The sequence below is a fragment of the Physeter macrocephalus genome, chromosome 20, assembly GCF_002837175.3.
Source record: "Physeter macrocephalus isolate SW-GA chromosome 20, ASM283717v5, whole genome shotgun sequence".
NCBI classification, from domain to species: domain Eukaryota; kingdom Metazoa; phylum Chordata; class Mammalia; order Artiodactyla; family Physeteridae; genus Physeter; species Physeter macrocephalus.
The window spans coordinates 5,719,541-5,743,034 of record NC_041233.1 but is presented as its reverse complement, the minus strand read 5'-3'; the positions used below and the strand labels follow the sequence as shown (position 1 = coordinate 5,743,034).

At 37.0% G+C, this 23,494-nt stretch overlaps 1 protein-coding gene across 5 annotated transcripts in view; it reads left to right on the top strand.

Annotated features, from left to right (window-relative positions):
• The window catches only part of ARID4B (AT-rich interaction domain 4B), a 130,228-nt gene that overhangs the window by 28,414 nt on the left and 78,320 nt on the right, over positions 1 to 23,494 (top strand). For all 5 annotated transcript variants that reach the window (XR_449390.4, XM_007129766.3, XM_028482053.2 and 2 more), the window contains exon 3: positions 22,202 to 22,312. Coding sequence is in view for 4 of the 5 variants with exons in the window: in XM_007129766.3 (XP_007129828.1) it covers positions 22,202 to 22,312 (111 nt within the window). In the remaining variant the exon portion in view is untranslated. The remainder of the gene's footprint in view (positions 1 to 22,201; positions 22,313 to 23,494) is intronic.

The following is a 23,494-nucleotide window of genomic DNA, read 5'->3' as shown; positions in this document are numbered from 1 at the left end:
ATAAATATACGCCTAAGTACTGCTTTAGCAACATCCCACACATTCCGATATGTTGTATTTTTGTTTTCATTCTTTTCAGAATACTTTTTAATTTTCCTTCTGATTTCTTCTTTTACCCTTGGGTTATTTTGACATGTGTTACTAAATTTCCAAATATTTGTAGACTTTTCAGAGATCTTTCTGTTATTGATTTCTACATTAATTCCATTGTGGTCATACTCTGTGTAACTTAAATGCTTTCAAACTTATAGATACTTGATTTGCAGCTCAGAGTATGTTCTTGGTAAATGTTTTGTGTGCATTTGAAGAGAGTGTATATTCTGTTCGTGTTTGGTGGGCTGTTATAGATGTAAATCAGGTTGCGTTTGTTGATAGTGTTATTCACCCTCAATGGTTGGGATTTGTTGAACTTCTTGGATCCCTAGGTTTATAGTTTTCGTCTAGTTTGGAAACAATTTGGCTATAATTTCTTCAAAAATTTTATAGTTTTTTTTTCTTCTTTGGGGACTCCAGCTGCATGTATGTTAGGCTGTTGAAAGTTGTGCCGAATCTTCCTCATGCTTTTCTCATTTTTTGCCGGGGGCGGGGGTTCTTTTTCTTCTTGTTTTATTTTGGATAGTTTCTATTACTGTGTCTTCAAGTTCACTAACCTTTTCCTCGTCTAGGGGTTTTTCATCTCAGACATTGTAGTTTTTTTTCTTACTGATTTTTTAAAGTAATTTTATTTATTTATTTATTTATTGGCTGCATTAGGTCTTCTTTGCTGCGTGTGGGCTTTCTCTCTAGTTGTGATAAGTAGGGGCTACTCTTCGTTGCGGTGTGGGGGCTTCTCATCGCGGTGGCTTCTGTTGTTGCAGAGCACGGGCTCTAGGCACGCAGGCTTCAGTAGTTGTGGTGCATGGGCTCAGTAGTTGTGGCTCACGGGCTCTAGAGCACAGGCTCGGCAGTTGTGGCACACGGGCTTAGCTGCTCCACAGCATGTGGGATCTTCCCGGACCAGGGCTCGAACCCGTGTCCCCTGCATTGGCAGGCGGTTTCTTAACCACTGTGCCACCAGGCAAGTGCCGTAGTTTTCATATCTAGAAGTTTGAGTCCTTTAAAAATATTTTCCATGTCTCTATTTGACTTTCTGAACATTTGGAATACACTTATAAGTAATTGATGTCCTTAGGTGCTAATTATAACTTTTGTGACAGTTCTGGATCAGTTTTGAGTGATAGGTTATTCTCATTATGGATCATGTTTTCCTACCTCTTTGCATGCCTTTTTTTTTTTCACTTCTTAAAACTTTATTTTGAAAAAAAAAAAGACAATAAAAGTGACCTCAGAAAAGATAATTTTTAAAAAGTGGCAGCAGATACAGTGCAGCTAAGTAGTTTTATATATGAATTGTTACCCCTCCTCTTCACTCCAGCCCCACCAAAAATCTGGAAATAAATTCAGTAGGATAATGGCCTAACACTAAATCATTCAAATTCAGCCTTTTTCACCTAAAAGTCACAAAATTTTAAATCTGTCCATCAATTAATTTAATCTTTTAATCTTTGATTGGATGCCAGACATTGTGAATTTTGCCATGTTGGGTGCTGGATATTTCTGTAGTCCTATAAATCTTCCTGGGCTTTTTCTTAGTATGTATTTAAGTTACTTGGAAACAGTTCGATCTTATCAGGTCTTGCTTTTAAAATTTGTTAGGCAGGTCAGGAGCTTAGACAAGGGCTAATTATTCTCCACTAGTAAGACAAGACCTTCCTGAGTACACTACCCAATGTCCCATAAATTATGAGTCTTTCTAGACTGGCTGGCGGGAACAAACGCTTTTTTTTTTTGGCTCCATGTGAACACCAGGCACTGTTTCCTCTAATCCTTTCTGATGGTTCTTTCCATGGCCTTGGTTGGTTTCCTCACGTGCATGTGCTGATAAATCCTGTGCTGAATTCTTGAAGGGGGGACCCTTTGCCCATCTCCAGAGTTCTTTTTCTCTGCAGCCTTCTCCTCCCTGGTAGTCTGTTTTATGAATTCTGGCTACTTTGGCCTCTCTGGACTCTTACCCCTGCTTCTTCAAAGGAGTCTTATGGCTTTTGCCTCAGTTCCCTCTTATTGTTCCATGGCCTGATAACGCTCAAGGCAGTAAACTGGGGCAATTGTAGGACACCTCACTTGTTTTGTTTTTAGAAGAATCTGTCCTTTTTTGCATGATGTTCAGTGACTTGAAAACCATGGTTTAAAGAGTTTTATTTGTTTTTTGTTTTAGGCTGGTTAGTGAGTCTGCTTGCTTGTTACTCCATTTTGGCTGAAGGAGACTAATCATTTCTTTAAAAGAAAATATCTCACACATTTAAGAAAAAAAATCAATATGTCAAGATTCCAGAAACACAGAAATGGTGCATGAAAATTTATGCCTAGTGTCTGGTGAACAAATGATCAGTTTAGTTCACTGTATTCATGGGATTTGGGCTGATAATATTTAAGTTTGTGAATTAGACAGAAGGTCAGGTTGTCATTAAGAGTTTCATTCTTACTCCAATAAAGATGTTAAAAAAAAAAGAGTTTCATTCCTTTATCAATCTATTTATTCCTCTGCTTACTTGTACTTTCTTTTACATTATCTCACTGAGACTGAGGAAGCATTTTGGTTATTGTCATAAATGTTACTTTAAGATTCCATGCTGAGTATAGTTAATAGAAGGTTTGCATTTTTTTGGTATTATTTGAATAGTTATATTACTTGAGGATGCTATAAAACTTAGGTTTGGGGGAACCTTTGGGAAAAAGTGAGTCACTTCTAGATACTGAGTACAATTTATACCTTTTTCTAACGTTAAGCCTTAAAATTTTTGAATGAAATTCTTACAAAATGTCTTGGTATTTCATATTGTCTAAAAGATTGTTTTAAACTTAATTTAACCCTATTCTTGATGATAGTGACTGTATTATTGATAAACCTTAGTGCCCCCTTAAATCTGAGGTATAAAATAGAGTAAATACAGTAGTATTTATATGTTGTATTCTCTGGTTAACCAAATATAATATTTTAACCTTGTGGAAGAAGCATAATTACTTCTTTTTTATAAAAATAATTTATTTATTTATTTTTGGCTGTGTTGGGGCTTCGTTTCTGTGCGAGGACTTTCTCTAGTTGCAGCGAGCGGGGGCCACTCTTCATCGCGGTGCGTGGGCCTCTCACTGTCACGGCCTCTCTTGTTGCGGAGCACAGGCTCCAGATGCGCAGGCTCAGTAGTTGTGGCTCACGGGCTCAGTTGCTTCACGGCATGTGGGATCTTCCCAGACCAGGGCTTGAACCTGTGTCCCCTGCATCGGCAGGCAGATTCTCAACCACTGCGCCACCAGGGAAGCCCATTACTTCTTTTTGAAAACCATGGAAATGACAAGAGCCAGTTACGCAGAAAATAGGGAAATTTTGGCAAAGTTAAAATAAAAACCAAGTTGAGGTGAAAATGTATATCATTTACAATTAAATCACTTAATATTTAGTTGAAATAATAGGCCATAGTCACATTGTATTTTTAAAGATATGCTTTAAAGATATGCTTATCATAAAAGTACAAACAGATGAAAGCCAGTGAAATAAATGTAGTGAAATTTCTCTATCAGATCAGTTTATCACATTGCATCTTAAGATGATTTTACAGTGTACTTGGAGAGCAGGCAGTGTTAGGCCTTATAGAATTGATGGAGATTTATTTAAAATATAGGATGGATTTCATTTCCTTAGAGTCTAAGTTAATATTTTTAAAATAAATTTATTTATTTTTGGCTGTGTTGGGTCTTCGTTGCTGTGCGTGGGCGTTCTCTAGTTGCAGCGAGCGGGGGCTCCTCTTCATTGCGGTGCGCGGGGGCGTCTCTTGTTGCGGAGCACCGGCTCTAGGCACGCGGGCTTCAGAAGTTGCAGCACACGGGCTCAGTAGTTGTGGCTCGTGGGCTCTAGAGCGCAGGCTCAGCTGTTGTGGCTCATGGGCTTAGTTGCTCAGAGGCATGTGGGATCTTCCCGGACTAAGGCTTGGATTCTTAACCACTGCACCACCAGGGAAGTCCTGTGAGTTAATTTCTTTTTTTTAGAAAGAAAAGTACAGTGTTGGCAAGAAATCTCATAACTGACATCCTTTAAGTAAATATTAAATACTAATGTTTAATATTAATAACTTCATAATAAAAATAAACATTTTATTTGGTTTCTGGTTATAAAAAACTCATTATAGGAAATATGGAAAAAATAGAAAAGTAGACAGGAAAAAGATTACCCATAATTCAGTCATTGCAGAGATAACTGCTGTTAACATTTATTATATCCTTTTACGTCTTTACCTCTGTGTGTGTGTGTGTGTGTGTGTGTGTGTATTTAGAATAGTTGTTAATAATAATTTTTCTTTTAACCATTTTTAACATTGGCTCCTAAATGGGTAGATCAGTTTAATTTATATATTAGTTATAGATAAATTTTAAAATGTTGATAGGTTGTTACTACCTGATAGGCAGCATATACATTGAGTAGAAATCTGGGTTTAAGCTCTTTTCCTGCCTCTGATTACTTGTGACCTTAAAACCACTTAAAGTTCTGTCTCTGTTTGTAAAATAAATTACCAGTGGGCAATAATAGTACCTTTCCTATTGCCTACAGAGGTTTTGTTTTTGTTTTTTTGGATAGAAATGAATGTGCCTTGTTTTTCTCTTTCTGACTTAGGACTTCACTCTGTATGACAGTCTCTAGGTCCATCCATGTCTCTACAAATGACCCAAAACAAATATTGTATATTAATGCATATATGTGGAACCTAGAAAAATGGTACAGATGAACTGGTTTGCAAGGCAGAAATAAGAGACACAGATGTAGAGAACAAACGTATGGACACCAAGGGGAGAAAGTGCCGCGGGGTGTGGTGGTGGTGGGATGAACTGGGAGATTGGGATTGACATGGATACACTGATGTGTATAAAGTAGAGAACTAATGAGAAACCTGCTGGATAAATAATAAATAAATTAAATTAAATTTTAAAAAATGACTATATTACCCCCAAAAAACCCCAAACAAGAACAGCAACAAAAAAGAAATGAATGTGCCTTGAAAGATGAGGTATCAAATGTATTATTTTGTAATAATATTAAATAATATCGAAGGTAGTAAATATTTCCATGTCTGGTTAAATCTGATTAATTTCAAAGCTTTCTTGTTCTCTTCCTTTCTCCCATTTTAATTAGGTAACCTTTATGAAAAGCCATTCCGCAGTAGAAATTCTTAGACTTTTTTGGGTCTGTTGAAAGCACAAGCTTTATTGTATTTGTACATATAATCTCTAAAAATTGTCTTTAATTGCTGGGTCTTCAGAGACCTACAGAAACACTTTTATGACTTCCAGGATGACTATGCCTGTATATAAAGTAGTCTTCATCCATTGTTCACAGCACTTTGCTTCACCTACTTGTGCTTCCAAAGTCTGACACACCGATGGAACTAATTTTTATATTGACTAAATTTACAAACTGTTATCCCAAAGTCTACCAAACAGAAGGTTGCCTTTAGCTGGTTGTGTTCTCTGGAGTAATCTAGAGGAAAGTATTACCTTCTGTGAATTAGAGGCAGCAGTGAGGGATAAAATCAGTGCAGTGCTAAAGTAAGGTCTTGGGTTTACTAGACCATGTAAAAAACTTCGTCTGTTGAGGACTTGCGTAGGTAAAGTCAAGTCTGTAAACAGTTTCATATGATGTCGCAGTGTTAAGGGCCGACCATTATTAGGCACTATTATGCTTTACATAGTGATTGTGTTTTTGATGATTTAAATTCCTCCAAATATGCCACTAAATTCTAGTATTTCAGTATTTGTCTTTATTCCATACTAGATTCCCCCCTTTCCTGAATCATGGTATATATTCCTAGGCCAATATTTTACCCCAAATAGGAAAGTTTTAAAGACCATTTTGGTGCCTGAAAATTATTCCATTATTGATAATATTGATACCTAACAGGATTAGTAATACATTACTTTCTCTTCATTGGTCTATCTCTAATATTTCTAGCATTTCTCCTTGGTCTTTTAAATGGTATAAAGAATAGATTTTTGTTAGATATTACCCAGCCTCCCTAGAGTTGCCGACCACTGAGTTAAATAATAACTCCTGCTCACCTGGCGGCATGCTGTGTAGAGTGGCCTTGGTGAGTAGTAGTATGATGGCAAGTCATCCCTTCAACCTGTAGAGTCTGTGACTTTTTATTTTGGGCTCACGTTTGAAACCACTTTGTTTTTTTGTTTTTATGTCTTAACATATAAACTAACAACTAGAAGTTACTCAGGGCTTTTTGTAACTTAGTTTGAACTTTGAGAGGTCATAACTGTCCTCCTTGAGGTGCTTTCCCAATATCCTTGAAGTAAATTTTGTGTTTGCCAAAGAACCTGATTTTAGTGGTCATCCTTCATTTGGCAACAGCATATCACTTTCCCTTAATGGACTGTCAGTGTAGATGCCCTGCCCTTCACTGGCCAAGGACTGAGCATGTAATTCAAGTTACACTTACTAGATGTGTTAAAAAGAATAAGAAAATGGAAATTAAATAATATTAAAATCTTTTCTTTTATTAACAGATCCAGTAAGAATAGTATAAACGTCAGATTTGGTGGGCTTGTCAGTGTTTTTAACCCTGTTATGTGACTGTCAAAGAGCTCATGATTGAAGTAAGAGAGTGTGTCAGGAGTCCTCAAGGCACGCCTTGCCCCCTCCAGGTTTGGTAATTGGCTGAGAGAACTCACAGGACTCGGTGTATAGGTGCACTTAGGCTGTGATTTTTTTACAACAAAAAGGACACCAAGCGTAATCAGCAAAAGGAAAAGATGCTTGGGGTGAAGTCTTGGGGAAACCAGGTGCATACTTCCAGAGTCTTTGCTCAGTAGTCACACAAGGCATGCTTAATTCTTCTAGAAATGAATTGTGACAACATTTCGCAACTGTTGCCAACAGGAAAGCTTGTTAGAGACACAGCACCCAGGGTTTTTACTGGGGGCTAGTCACATAGAAGCCCCACACCGGGCACATACCCAAATTCTCAACTCTGGGAATCAAAGCGGATGTTCAGCATAAACTGTATTATTTGCATATACATTTTAGGCGCAGTGAGCCACTCTTATCAATTAATTGTGGGAACCCTCCCGAAATTCAAGTTCCCATAACTTCCCAGATGCCATCCAAGGGCCAACCTTGCAAGTAGGCCAAAAAGAGCAGTGAGGCCTGCTGTGTGAACTCTTTTCTGTAGAGAAGTTTTAGCTTTCACTTTTCTTAGTTTTTACTTTTTGCATTGATAGTTTAATCTCAGATTCTGATTTCTTTGCTAGAACCTTCTTAAGCCACTTTTCTATATTATATTATTTATTTTTATTTTTAAATTTTTTGGCTGCGCCACGTGGCATACAGAATCTTAGTTCCCTGACCAGGATCGAACACGCACCCCCTGCATTGGAAGTGTGGAGTCTTAACCTCTGGACCGCCAGGGAAGTCCGGATATTATATTATTTTAAATGAGTCTGCTTTCATTGCATTATTTCATTCTGTGTGTATGTTATCTATTTTTTTTCATAATCACCATCCTGGCATCTCTCAAGTCTTTAAATGGTAGCCGTAATTCCCCAAATTGCTTTTACTTTGGCCATTCCTACCATAATACCCGATACTATATTGGTCAGGAAACCAAGCAGAGAGTCTGTTAGTTGCTGAATATACCTATTACAAGTTCCTAGAGAAGTAACCTCTAGGTCATTGGTTTTCAAACTGTGGGGTGCATCAGAGCTCTCTGGAAGACTTGTTAAAACACAGATTGCTGATTCCTTCCCTCAGAGTTTATAATTCAGGATGCCTGGAGTGGGGCCTGAGAATTTGAATTTCTAACAAGTTCCCAGGTGATGTTGATGCCGTTGTTCCTGGGGACACACTTTAAAAACCTCTTTTCTAGTTTATAACATAATCCACAAATTCATGTAAACAAGCATAGTGTAATCTGTAGCATTTACATGTGTGAGCATACCTAACACAATATGCTGAAAGTGAGTGAACAGGTGATGGCACTATTGTCAACTCCTGTGTGTTGTACACCTACTACTTTTCTCTCAGGACGTTCATAGACACACAGGCTAATGTATATCAACATAAGAAATGGTATTAGGAAAGCCTACTTTATTATCTTTTTAAAAAAATTAATTAATTAAATTTGTTTTTGGCTGCGTTGGGGTCTTCGTTGCTGCATGTGGGCTTTCTCTAGTTGCGGCGAGCGGGGGCTACTCTTTGTTGTGGTACGTGGGCTTTTCATTGTGGTGGCTTCTCTTGTTGCGGAGCACGGGCTCTAGGCATGCGGGCTTCAGTAGTTGTGGCACACGGGCTCAGTAGTTGTGGTTTTCAGGCTCCAGAGCACAGGCTCAGTAGTTGTGGTGCATGGGCTTAGTTGCTCCGCGGCATGTGGGATCTTCCCAGACTAGGGCTCGAACCCGTGTCCCCTGGATTGGCAGGCGGATTCTTAACCACTGCGCCACCAGGGAAGTCCATCTTTTTAAGGGAAATAAAAGATTTCTTATGTTTTGTGTGCTCAGTGAATCTTCACCACACCACTTGGAATTTATCATGTCACTGGGGTAATCACAGTCCAGTGGATTCTCTCTTTAATATTTTCTTGGGGAAAATGGATTAGCAAGGGAAATGCTAGAATTTAAGGTCTTTATTGGCTTTTCTTTCCAGCTGGGACTGCTTTATGGAAGGGAATGCCATTGAAATATGTTTCATGACTTCAGTGGAGTCAGAGAATCATAAGGTAGCAGAGTTTTTTTGTAGCTGGTGGCAAGGTGGACATGGTCATCATAAAAGATGGCAAGGCGGGTTTGATAATGAAATTCTGAGAATGTTCTGATCTACCTGGGATCCCTAGGTTGATAAGCAACCTAGTAACTCGCTTGGTATAGTTTTTAAAAAAATCCAGGTTAAATAATGAAAATCTGATGTAAGCTATCCTGTTATAATGCCTTGAGATTGAGTCTGTTGAAAGAAGGCAAGAGCCTCAGAGCCCATTGGAAAAAGGCAAGATCGAGTACCCTGGAGGGCCTGTTGTATATCCCTGTATGTAGTGTGACCCCCCTCCTACCTGCCTTCACTAATGATACCTTGTGTTCATTTACTTTAAGTAGCTGTGCTGTGGGGAAGGGGAAATACTCAGTTCTTAAAATGTGGGAGGAACTATTGGATATTGGTTCTAGTGTAATGATAATTTCTGGTGACCCAGAAGACTACCAGTGTGACCTAGCAGTAAGGCTAGGTGCATGTGGAGAGTCAGGAGATAGAGTTTGGACCTAAGTATATATCTCTACACCTATTTCTCTACACCTAGAGAAAATTGTTTCTCTAGGTGCTAAGTGAATAGATATCCTCAGCAACTAACAGAATCTCCATTTAGCGTGATAGAGTCTGGCAGAAGTAGCCAACCAAGTAAAGCCATTTGATGCCGCCATTAAAAACTTGAAAGATGCTGGGATGATGATCAGGAGAAAAACCCAAAACAAAACAAAAAAAATCCCTAAAATATTCACACATTAAATATAAGGTATTTAAAGAGTCTCACTTATGTTAATATCACTGTTTATCTTGTGTTGTAGACTAATAACCTGTAATAAAAGAATTCTTTTGATGAGATGTATTGGAAAGTTCTTTCCAGTTTTAGTGATAGTTTTAATACAAATTGAGACTCCATAGGAGGCAAGGACCATATATTATTATGATTTCATTCTTTAAATTTACTGTTTTCCTAGAGCAGTTTCAAGTATCTAACTTTGTATTATAATGAAATATATCTACTATGGTTAACAAGAACTTAGATAAATTATTCAGTAAGTATTCAGTAAGAAAAGAATAGTTAGTAGATTAATAGACTAGGAGTTAATTTTTTCGTATTGCGATCTTTCAGAATTGTGGATCAAATTAGTTTTGTGGTTTCTGAGATTTTAATTTTAAAGGCTTTGGCAACTCCCCAGCTCCAATCCAAATCATGCTAGCTGGAATATACAGTATTAAATGTGTCCAATTAAGTGTTCTCAGTGTCACAGACCTTGAAGAATTACTTTAAAAAAATTCTTTTTGACAACATGGCTGAACTTGGAGGGCATTATGCTAAATCAGATAAACCAGACAAAGACAAATACTGCATATTATCACTTATATTATCACTTATAAAAAAAACAAGTAAGTGAATAAATAAATAGATTAATTTGAACTTGTAGGGGGAAAATTCTTTTATCTTTAAACATTGATTTGGTTTTGTTTGCTCATTTTCTTCAACTAGATAATGACTTTTTGAAGACAGGAAAACTATTTTGTTTTGTTTTGTTTTATTTTTGCGGTATGCGGGCTCTCACTGTTGCGGCCTCTCCTGTTGCGGAGCACAGGCTCCGGACGCGCAGGTTCAGCAGCCATGGCTCACGGGCCCAGCCGCTCCGCGGCATGTGGAATCTTCCCGGGCCGGGGCATGAACCCGTGTCCCCTGCACTGGCAGGCGGACTCTCAACCACTGCGCCACCAGGGAAGCCCCGATTTTGTTTTTTGTATATTCTGGGCACCTAGCCAGGAACTGCCTAGTGGCAGTCCAGTTTTGATTTGGTTTGATTGATTGATTCATTCGTTCATTCATTCACTTAATATTTTTTTGAGCAGTTATTATTCCTGCCTTTTTTTTTTTCTTTTGGGCTGTGCCTCCAGGCTTGCAGGAACTTAGCTCCCCGACCAGGGATCAAACCGGGGCCCTGAAAGCGCCGAGTCCTAACTGTTGGACTGCCAGGGAATTCCCTATTCCTGCTTTCTTCCTGGTTAATGCTGTTTTTTTCTTCTGATTTGGTAAGATACTTCTAAGTTTTGAAAAATATGAGTGGAAAAAGGAGAAAAGTCTGTTGAAAACAGAAACTTTTCTAAGTATAAATATATTTTTAATGAGCTGATAGGAGTGTAGGGCCAGACCTATATAGTAAAAGCTTATAAGTTGATTTTTAAAAATTGAGAACCAGAGGTGGTTTTTTTACTGCTGTCTTCTGATGCTACTAATGCTGTAATAGTGACCTGATGACCTTGAATAGCTTTTAAAAAAATCTGGTTTTTCCATGGGAAGGGTAACCAAAATGTACAGAATAATCGTTTCCACTGTGCAAGGAGGAAGCAGGGTCAGTGGTGTTGAGAGTTTTACAGTTGGCAGTAATCTCAAGAATGCTTTATTATGATGTTTCTTTCACATCTTAAACATTCATTACAAATATTTCTGTATTAAATAATAAAGTTTGAATTGCCATAAGAAATCTGTTCTTTTACTTTGTAGGTCCATATTTCATTATTCCTTATTGATCTTCTAGGATTTTGTGTATTGTGACAATTTAGCTTAAAATTTTAAACTGGAATTGGTTTAATATTTGTATGAATAGGATCTAAGTCCTAAATATCCCAGGACATTGTGGATGTTCAGTAAATGTTTGTAGAATTGCAGTTACATTTTATGTCTTCTTAGATACGTTTCTGATGGGTTTTAATTAAGGCTCTTTTGGTTGCAGGTAATAGAAACCACCTCAGATTATCGAAAGCAGAAAAGAGAATTTACTTTATGGATACTGAATACCCACGAGCAGAAAGTCTAGTCAGATTTGAGGAGAGATTTAAGTTTTGGAAAGCTAACAGGACCTAAGGCTAGTGGTTCTCTCAGTCACTCAAAGGACACAGTCTTGCATGTGTCCCTTTTTTTCTCTGCATGTCTGTTTGTTCTTTTCTTTTTATCGCTCTTCCTCTCTCTCGTTACAGACCGGTTTTCTCTCCTTCTCACTACGCATGCCAGAAAATGGCTAACACAGGCTGTATCACCTTGCTTTACTAACAATTTGATTAGCATTTCAGCTTTGAATTTTTAGGAGATTTCAGCTTTGAATTTTTAGGAGAGAACCGCTTTGGCACAGTTTGGATCAGATAGATGGCTGGCGATCTGTATAGTCTTCTTCTTGTCAGCAAAGTGTATTACCGGAACATAGCTCTTTGTTAAGAGAAATAATCTAGTGGTGGGTGCTTGTCACAACTTTATGAAACTGTGTGGACTTTTTTTCACTGTAAAAATTTGGTCATCTGAGAAGTTATAAAGCACATTTTAGATTTATCAGCATATGACATTTTATGTATAACAAGGTCACAACTTTATTATATGTTTATATTATAGAATTTATTTATGATTTATATAAATACATATTATATGTTTATTATATTACTGTTATCAACCTCGCTCTACAAATGTGAAGCTAGGCTCAGAGAAGTTAAAGACCGTGTCCCACAGGTCACCTAGCTAGTACATTACAGACGTGGAGTTTGAACCCGGATACTCTGATTCCAGAGCTCATGCTTTTGAATTCTCAATATATAAGATGCCTCCCAATATAAGGTGTTTTTGAAATATAAACAATTTTTACCTTAAGAGAAATCTCATTTAGCAGGGCTTAACTAATGCCTGACTTTTTCGGTTCAATAAATGATTCCTGAATTCCTCCTATATGTAGGTGCAATTCTAAGACCAGGACATCCAAAGATAAATAAGATGCTATTTCTGCCTTAAGTTGCTCAATCCAGGAGAGAAGACAGATACAAATCACTGAAATGCAGTGTGAAACTTTCACCTTTACAGAATGATTGTATCCATTTGGGACAAGCAAAGCCAGTATATAGCATGGCAATGAGTATTGTAGCATTGGTTACCAAAGGGGTTAATACATGAGGGCTCTGAAATTAGAGTGAATTCTGTGACTTAGAATATTTATTACCTACATACTCCATGGGTCAATTTCTTTTGGTCACTAGACAAAGAATGGATAGATTTTCAAATGATTGGAGGTTACTGTTTCCTTTTGATGCCTTCTTTCAAGGTCATATTCTTTTTTTTTCTTTTTGGCAGCATGGCTTGTGAAAGCATGGAGCCCCAACCACTGGACTGCCAGGGAATTCCCAAGGTCATATTCTTGAGAATATAAAACTGAACAAAAGCTTGGTTGGTGGACCACACAGCCATCAAGGTGGAAAATAGCCATAGCTCCATTAGTGGTATAAGGGGTCCAGATCTCTGTGTGAGGCTTAGTCCTCTGGCCACTGGAGGAAATACACATAGGTGGAGTCCTGTGAGCTACAGAGAGATTGGTGGTGCAAAGCTGTGTCTTGCTCATGGGCAATGCAGCAGGAGCAGAGGGAGCAGATTGTGGAACAGGACTTTAACGTTTCTTGGGTGTTGGTCTGTCGTTTCCCAGCTGCTTGAAAGAAATGGAGAAAATCAGTATGAGATTGAACCGAATATAAAATTGCCAATATTTGACCTTTTTCTGATTTATGAAAAATAGCAATTTCATGTGGTTTAATCTAATGTTTGCCGAGTGTTTACTCAGGACCTGTCAGTCTCCTAAAGATTCTAAATATGCTACCTAATTTAATTTAAAACTTGCAAGCACCCTGCAAGATCAGTCTACAGAGAAGAAGCCAAAAACCAAACTGGTGGGGTGACATACCCAAAGACAGATAGTTATTAAGTACATGAATTGCAGTCTCTCTGGTTCCGAAGCCAGAGAATGTGCAAATTTGCCAGGGTCTCAATCTGTATGTTGAGCAGTTCAAGTAGACAACAACCATTCTGAAATCATGTAACAAATAGGAGATGGCTTGTATCCGGAGAGCCAGTGAGCCAAGACCCAAACCGCAAGTCCACATGGCCAGATATAAATCATAACAATGCCAGTTTATGGTTTTTCTTTGTGCTTCTGATGTTTGAACTGGCTGCACCACTAATTTCCAGATTATTAAAGTTTAAATATTATAAATAAGCAAGGTATGTTCTGAGAATGATGTTACGCTAATGCAGATTCATTTGAATAAGGGTTTTTTAAAAAAATTTATTTATTTATTTAGTTTTGGCTGTGTTGGGTCTTCGTTGCTGCGTGCGGGTTTTCTCTAGTTGCGGCGAGCGGGGGTACTCTTCATTGCGGTGTGCGGGCTTCTCATTGCAGTGGCTTCTCTTGTTGCGGAGCATGGGCTCTAGGCGCGCGGGCTTCAATAGTTGTGGCTCACGGGCTTAGTTGCTCCGTGGCGTGTGGGATCTTCCCGGACCAGGGCTCGAACCCGGGTCCCCTGCATTGGCAGGCAGGTTCTTAACCACTGTGCCACCAGGGAAGTCCCCTGAATAAGGTTTTCTGATCTCACTGGCAAGATTACAAATAAGTTTAACCTCTTCTGAGGGCAAAATAAATTGGCTACCTTTGTGTTAAAAGTGCCTTTGCTTTTTTGGCACATAGAATAATGTTTTAAATACAGGAGGCACTTAATAAATGTCTTTCCCAGTATACTTCTCTCTTACCTCTTTGCTGATGATGAATATTCTAGTTAAAATGTCTTTTGTGAGTTATTTAAGTTTCCAGGAATATGCAGACACCTCCTCTGTTAATATCTGTGAATATGTCGGTATCTCTGTGGTTAATAGATGTGGGTCTAAAATTTACTTATAAATAATTTGTAGTTCCGTCCCCCAAAGTGACTTAAATTTTAGGAAGAAAACTAAGCAATATATGTACCATCCAGAGAAGATTTTTGTGTTTGGGGGAAAGGGTTGATTTTTTTTTTTAATATGCAAGAACTTTTATAATCCAGTTTTAAAAAAATTAGTAACTCAGACAGGTAAAGAACATAAATGAGCGATTCATAGAAAAAATATGCACATGCCCAATAAATATACACTATTTAAAAACTATTTTCATGTAATTTCAAATTTACAGTACAAAGAATTTATATAATCTATGTATGTATACAGATATATGTACCCGTTCTTATTATCTTCAGACTTTTTGAGAGCAAGCTGAAGACATGATGTCCTGTCATCCCTAAATACTCCAGACTGTAATCCCCAGCAAAAAGGACACTATTCTACCTATTCTGCATTCACCTGTCTAGATCAGGACATCAGCATTGGTATGATACTACTATCCTGTTCTCAGGCCCCTTTTAAATTTCACCAACTCTCCCAATGTCTCTTTTTCCTTTCTGACCTATGCTCAATCCAGAAATACACGTTGCATTTGATTATCATGTCTCTTCAGACTGCTTCAGTTTGAAACTCTCAGTTTTCCGTATATTTCGTGTCCTTTAGAATTTTAAGGAGTACGGACCTTACATTCTGTAGATCTAATTTTTCTCATTGTCAAAGTTATTCTTGCCAGGTATACCACAAAAACGATGTGCTTTTGTCCTCAGTGCATCACATCATTCCACCACTGATAATTGAATAGTATTCCAGGAATATGCCAGTATCCTGTTCTTCATCAAACCTTCACTCATCAGTTTAGGATCTATTGAGAACTCTGTGAAATCAGTCACCTTCATGATGGTTGCCAAAAGATGATTCTCTCTTTCCATCATTCCTGCTGTATTTATTAACATTTTACTGTAAGGAAGAGCTTTCTTCCTTATGCATTTTCCTTTTTCTGCATTTATTTATTTATTCATCATTCATTCATGTGTTTGTCAATATGGACTCAGGGATACGAGTTTTACTGAATGGGTTATAATTTATTATATAAATTATATAATTTATTGTATAAATTACAGTAGAATACACACATCTTGAGTCATTCAGTTTTGACATACACATACATCCCTAACAGGATAACAGGACAACCAATATTTTTTTGATGCTCAAACTTTCCCCCCGTTTGGCCAGTAGTAGCCCTTCACGGTGGCTCCTGTGTCCCTTTGAAGTGTCTGCATTATTTTTTGAGCATTTCCTTACTTTCTGGCACAAGATATTTTACATTCTTCTTGTACTTTCCCTGCCCAACTTTGAAATTAGCCATTTCTCCAAGGATTCCTGGTTCCTTTTAATGTAGGATTGGTTTTAGAAATCAGGATATACGCCATTGATATGCTTTTTGTTTTTTTTTGTTTTTCAACTTCTGACATTTTCATTTAACACATTGATTCTGTTTCCATGTTAGAGGAATCAAATGCCGCCAGGGAAGTGGTAGAGTGGCTCTTGTTTCCCACTTGGGGAGCCTGAAAATCAAAGAAGTAAGAGTAGTCAGAGTTGAGCTGTCAGTTGTTCTTAGTGGATAGAGTTAGGAAAATATATGGATGTATATATGCACATACACATATACATCTATAACTAGGTGTTCGTTTTTCTGTGTGTGTATATATAATATATATGTGTATATATATATAATATCTATGTTGTATATATGTAATACAACCATGAATTCATATTTCTAATTCCATTCCAATACCTTAGACTTCTTTTTAGCCTTGCCCCTTCCTTTTAAATTTCTTTGTCAGTGAGAAAAATGGCCCCAACTATCCTCAGTATATTTACTTACTTGATCATTCAGTTTACTTACTTGGCCACTGTAACAAATCTTCCAACCCTGCTGCTCATTTCCTCTGTCCCTACTTAGCTCCCAGAATGTTCTCAGCCACAGAGCCTGCCTGTGCTTCCACGTGGCTCCCCCAGCCTCCTCCTCACCACCTTGTATACTCAGCATCTGTCCCTTACCTCCTGTCTCCAGTACTGACCCCTCACTACCCCATGTCCTTAAAGCGACATGAAAAGGAGGAGAGGGAATGGCTCCAGAGAAGATTTTAAAGTTAGATCGCACAGTTTTCTTTATTTCCTCAATGTAGTTGTTTTTTGGTATGTCCTAAAAAATTACGTGTTTTAGTTTTAAGCTTAGTTTTAAAATGATGTACCCTTTGGTATATAGATGCGTTTTTCATTCATTCATCTGTTGGAATTATCTGCATTGTTGTTTTAATGCCTCCTTGGGGTTGTCATAAACAAAAAGATTGTTTTCATAGATTTATTGTCACACTGTGTGTTTAAATACATTTATTTAGTGAGGATTTTAGCATCAAATTTAATATCTTGCATTCTGATTCTCTTGGCTGCATTGGCACTGCCTTAGTAACCAATTTGAATGCTTACTGTTTTTAAAAACCTACCTCAATAAAATGTCATCTAGCATGTTTTGCTGTTTAAAAAATAGATCTTGAATAACTGAATATTTCTTAGTCAGTGTCAGCATCAGCCATTTGAAGCATTGATTCAACTGTTATCTTTCTGAAACTTGTATATTTGGTGTACTGTAGCCCAAGGCACATTAGAGATTACTGTTGATTCATTTGGGTACGTATATATTTCCATGGCATTTTGGCTTCTTGAAGGATTATTATCCACCAATATCTAATTTAAAAATTGCTTAGGCTTTTAGTGTTTCCATGGAATTCAATGGTTTTTAGGTGCCAGTTAGGACATTTGGTAGATTGACTAGAAAAATAAATGTTTAAGCAATGCTGGGATAAGTATGAGGTAATTGTTGCCGTGACAACTGGAAAACTGTTATGTTTGTTAAACAAAGGGATGGTAATATAGTAGTTTAATTTCTTTTTTGGCATGGAGGTGCCATATAAAAACATTTTATTTTAGCCTCTGAGATGGTCTGTATTTTTGACCAAAATCAGAAAAGCAGAACAAAAAGAGAAGGTAAGAGTTTTGTTTTTTTTCCCCTGGTGATACACATGTACATACACCTAACATGGTTGGTGTTGGTCAAATGAATCTTGGTAAACCTGCTGGCATGATTCTTTGTATATCTCTGCACTGGATCAAAGTACGGTAGCCTCAGAATAGGTGTGTATAGTCTTGATTTTGTCTTCCTGCCACACTGAAAGACTGTGATAGACTTCATGGAGCATCCCCACAAACACTTTACTGCTCTTGCTACTACAATTCAACTTGAGTACTTTATTTCTGAACTGAATAGGGGGACAATATTTTAAACACCCCTCCCCTCATATACACAATTATACTGGCATCTGTTCTGTTTATGTGGGATCTCTTTGGTGTAGGACTCAAATTTTTTTTAAACTCACAATTGTACCCCAGATTATTGAGTAATAATAACAACCTTTATTTGGTATTGTATGCTTGGGTCTGTTCTAATAAGCACTTTACATGTAGCAAGCATTTCAGTCTTCATCCCTGTGAGATAGTCACTATTTATTATATCTAGAGGCAAGGTCATCTGGCTACTAAGTGGTAGATTTGAACCTAAGCATCTAATTCAGGAGCCTGTGCTCTTAATTACTGTATTACACTGACTCTCATTAATAGAGTCATTCCAAGTGCACTGGAGAATATAGACAAGTATTAATACGAACGTTCAAAATAACCCATAATCCCAGTTACTACAGATTATAATACTTTGAGTATTATAATTGAGTTGATAATTGTGGGAGTCACATTATGAGTATATAGGGGAGTTACTGTACCTTTCTGTCTTCTTTTTTATAAGTTTGAAATGTTCCTTAGTATACATTTTAAAAAGCAAAGGCTACATGCCAATTGTAAAAAACAAAAAAGGAACCTTTTTTTTTAAGAATAAAACAGGAAGACATACTTTGGATAAAATGTTTTTATATACATACCCCTCCTTTCCACTCCCTTTCTCATAGGTTAATCCCTCTTTAACAGTTGTTTTTATCTTTAATATGTATTTTTTTCTATATGTATAGTATAACGTATATATTTTTATTTCTGCATTTCTAGAAGTAGAAAAAGTATAATACTTTAAAGACATATACATAGTACCAATTATCCTGTATTATGTTCTCATTAGATTTAATGCTAAAAAATACTGTATTCTGAGGAGTATTGACATTAGTTGAAAAAGTGAGAAAAGTGGTTTAACTTGTCTTTACACTGACTTATCGTGAGCAATCATTTAAAATGAGGTTTTGCCTTTCCCATTTTAAAAAGGAAAAAAGGAGGAGGTGCCAAATCTGAATTTACATTGGTTTAATGACTTATTTGCCCACACTCAGTGTTTCATAATAGTAATTGTGAATAGTTAAATACTTCTGGCATCATAACTGAGTACTTTCTAATACTGGCTCCATTTTCCTGTAGTGGAAACTGAAGTTTAGGGAGGTTCAGTAGCCTATAAAGACTCACGTAGTTAGCATAAGGAATAGAGCTGGGGTTAGGACCTTGTCTTTTGCTTTCAAAAACTGTGCTATATTAGTCTCACATTACACTAATGATAGAGTGATAATTTATGGTCTGCTAAAATTACATACACAAATATGACCATGTAGGTTGTGAGTTTCATTTGTTTTTTTTCTGTAGAAATTCATACTTCGGTTAGCATAGTTTCACTTCTAGACAATTACATGACTCAGAGTATCCTATTCTGACTGTCTTTGTAATAACCTTAGTCCTTTGACATAGGCATGTTAAACAAATGTATACAGAATTCAGATTATTTTATTCATCTAATGATGAGAAATTAGGGACAGAAAAGTAACTTACCTAAGATGATACAAAAAAAAAAATACAGGCAGAAATTAAGATCAGAACATAGACCTTTGCTTTTCCTATGCTCTTTTTGAGAAATGAACCCTGCTCTAACAATGTATTTAGCAGGTTTTTGTTAGACTTTGGCTTCCCTTTGCAAGTATTTTTGTAACAGACATTTTCTTTATATACCTTGCTGATTCCTTTTCATGTGTTCTAGCTTGAAGGAAGGAAAATATTACCCTTCAAAAATAATAATTTGCCCTCATGATATTTGAGCTAATTATTACTCTTTTCTGTCAACGTGGATTTTCACGTTAATAAGGATGTAGGATGGGCTTAGTTTTTGGGGAAAAGTTCCCGTTCTCAAATTCAAGATGAATAAGTCTGTTCATTAAGCATGTTTATAGTTTGCTGGGGTTGGAATGTTGCCAGTGTTTGATATTGAATATTAATGAAAAGAATATATAAATGGGTTTCTGTCTACTAGTAGTCTAAATATATTACTATCCTATTCCCCCTTCCCCTTTTTGGTTCAAAATTCTCTATAATAAAAGTACCTAAAAAGCTTATCACTTCTTAAATATTTATTTGTTCCTGAGTAGGCACAAACATGCACTTTTAGATGATCTCTTTTTCTCTTCTACATTTCAGAATTTCTGGTTCTACATTTCAGAATTTTACTGGCTAATAAGGCAGGAAGTGTTAATGGGAGAGGTTGCAAGTTGTGGAGAGTAATGAACCTTATGGTCATGAAGAGTGCCTCTCCGTTTGGGCTTGTCTAGCAGTAACACACAATACCAATTGAACCACAAAGTGGATTGATATCTTTTGGAAATTTTCCTAAAATTTCTGGGTGAAGTGCTATGAGTCCCTTTCATATTCTTGCTAAAATAAAGCCACTAGCTTGTCTGGAATTTATTCAAAATTTTGACCTGGGAAGATGATATTTTAAGAGGGCTAATCTGTAAAGTAGAAATGCATTTATTAACTTCAGGTGCAAGAGCAGTACAAAGTTAACAAATTGTAGTTAATTAATGATATCAACAGATTTTAAAAGTAATAATGCAGAAATGATTATCTTCCTGTGAGGGTACACTTCTGTTATGGCATAAATAAATTGAAATATAGGCATTTTCCTAAATAGATTTAAGAAATCATATACTTGGTATGTTTTGAGGGTTTTTTTTAAAAAAATACTGTTCATGAAATACATAGAATGTGAGGCAAATGGCCATTAAGGAGGGTGACCTGATATTTCTAGTTGTAGCACCCTTGTTTTGGTTTGTGGTACCTCCCCACCTTTTAAAAAGTTATTAAAATTGTTTGATATATTTATGGTCACTTTTGTTATAGCATTAGAATTTTTTTTTGAGATAAATCTCTTCTAGGTGTATTAGCCACAACTATTAGGGATGAATTTATTTTAAGATCCAAATGAAATTGATATATTCATTATTTATTGCTGTATAACAGCATTTTTCCACCTTACGGTCTGTGGAATTTCTGCAGGATGTTAATAGATGTTAATTTAAGAAAGGTTCTTTGGGGGCTTCCCTGGTGGTGCAGGGGTTAGGAGTCTGCCTGCTGATGCAGGGTACACGGGTTTGATCCCTGGTCCGGGAGGATTCCACATGCCATGGAGCAACTAAGCCTGTGCGCCACAACTACTGAGCCTGTGCTCTAGGGCCTGCGAGCCACAACTGCTGAAGCCCACGTGCCACAACTACTAAATCCCGTGCACCTAGAGCCCGTGCTCCGCAACAGGAGAAGCCATCGCAGTGAGAGGCCCGCGCACCATAGCGAAGAGTAGCCCCCGCTAGCTACAACTAGAGAAAGCCTGTGTGCAGCAACGAAGACCCAATGCAGCCATAAATAAATAAATAAAATCTATTAAAAAATTTTAAAAAGTAAAAAAGGTTCTTTGGACAAATAGATTGGGAAATGATGAGGCAGAGTAGGAATTCATTCAATGAACTGATTTTCCCAAATTCCCAACTCTTTTTCTTTCTGGTGGAGCATCTTGGAATATTAGTATTTCTTGTAAAACACTTTGGGAAAAGTTACTTACATAATCTTTCTTTGGCTGTAGAATTGATGAATATAAGTAGAACTCCTTAGAAATATAGATCCTGTGCAGAAAAGTACCTGATTATAAAATGAGCAGCTAGATTAGGACTATTAAAAATTAAATCACAAGTGAGGAAACTTAAAATAATATTTATTGTAGACAGGAAGTGCACAGTGAACTTATGCCAAAGCAGTTGAGACATTTTGGCTGATTTTTTACTTCAGATTTTTCAGACTGGATTTCTTCATGTAGTTTTCACCAGTAGGTTGAATGCATGTGGGTTTCCCCCACCCCTTTTATGCTGTTCTACCTTAGCATTGTCTAGATAGGGATATAACAAAGCTATTCTGAATTTGGGTGGCTGCCAAGATATAGCCTAAATATTAAAAGAAATTTTCTTAGACTGAGTTTTAAGGATCTGCCTTTTCTTTCAGTGGTCATTTAATTAAAAATTTTGAATGAATGGGTAGATGGAGGAGTGGATGGAATGATATACTTATTAGACCATATGTATTTTATGTAGAGAAAAAAGATGCCTTTATCTTTTATAGATGTATGTTTTAGTACATTTAAATAGGCTTTATGAATGTATTTTACTTATTTTTAAGTTAGAGTATTTTATAGATTGTTTTTGTTAACAATACATTCATTTATTACAACTTTTATAGCTGTAACAGGATTAGATCTGCCATTCTAAGGTCTGATTTTGAGAAAGAACTAGAAAGTTTAAATTAATTATATTTGTTTGAATTTTTAGGCCCTTGATGAACCTCCCTACTTGACAGTGGGCACTGATGTGAGTGCTAAATACAGAGGAGCCTTTTGTGAAGCCAAGATCAAGACAGCAAAAAGACTTGTCAAAGTCAAGGTACAGTATATGTAGATTTTCTAAATTATATGTTTGGTATTTGATGCTTAGAATTTTACTGGTCAGTATATTTAAGAATTTTTTTCTTCTGCAAGATGAGTTTTTAGTTTCTAGGAGTAATGATTGTAAAAATACCTGAAAACAAAGCATTACTTGTGATTTTATTCCAATTGGAATGAAGTTAGATGATCACAGTTGGTATTTTGAATACCATTTCGCTACAGACTTGGTATTGTTTGTATTGTTAGCCTTTCAGAGCTGGAAAGGACCTTAGAAGTCATGTAGTTTAATTCCTTAATTTTATTATAAGAAAAATGAGGCTCAGTACAGGGTTAGTGATTTCTCCAAGGCCATTATGGCAAATTAGTGGCAGAATGGGAATTACCATAGTACATCATTTTTAAGACTCGCCCCCCATGTTAACCATGAAATTGAGATGTGATTTATAATTGACGATGGTAGATCTAGTTGTTGGTTCCTTATCCTCTACTTTTCTTGAAAAATCTTCCTAATAATTGTTAATTATTTATTGAGTGGCAAACTGCAGGAGGGAAGGAGGCTGGGGATATGAGAATAACCCGATCTCTATTTTCAAGGGGTTTATAATCCACATTAGCAGATACCCCATAAAATACTGGTTTGAACATCACTGGTTAAACAGGCCGTAGAGATTTTGTACCTCAAGGGAGCGTGTCAGAGTCTTTTCTGGAGCTTCTTCCATGCTTATATGCTTAGGTTCCTTCCTTATGCATGGATATGTTGAAAAAAGCTTCCTGGGTGATTCTAATTTACACTGCCAGTTAAGAACCATTGTGATAAGGCCTTTAAATTAACCATAAGCCTGAAGGATGCTGTTCTTAGCCCCCCACCCTATCTTTAGTTTTCACATGCTTGGTGCGCATGAGCTTTTATAGTGGCCTTTCCTGTTCCCGACTTCATATAGCGGTGTTCCCTGAGCACTCATTTTTTGCCATTACTATCTTAGAGATGAAGAGAAAGCTTTTTATCAGTTTTCTCACTCTTTCAGACAGAGCTACTTCTATCACATGTAACACCTTAACATGAATTAGACAGAAATCTCTCCCTGCTGGTAGAGACCCTCCTTAGCAGAGCTTGGCCTACAGATAACACATTTGTGCTGGTTAGAAATGGTGTTCCTTTGGGCAGGAGCAGTCTTACTCC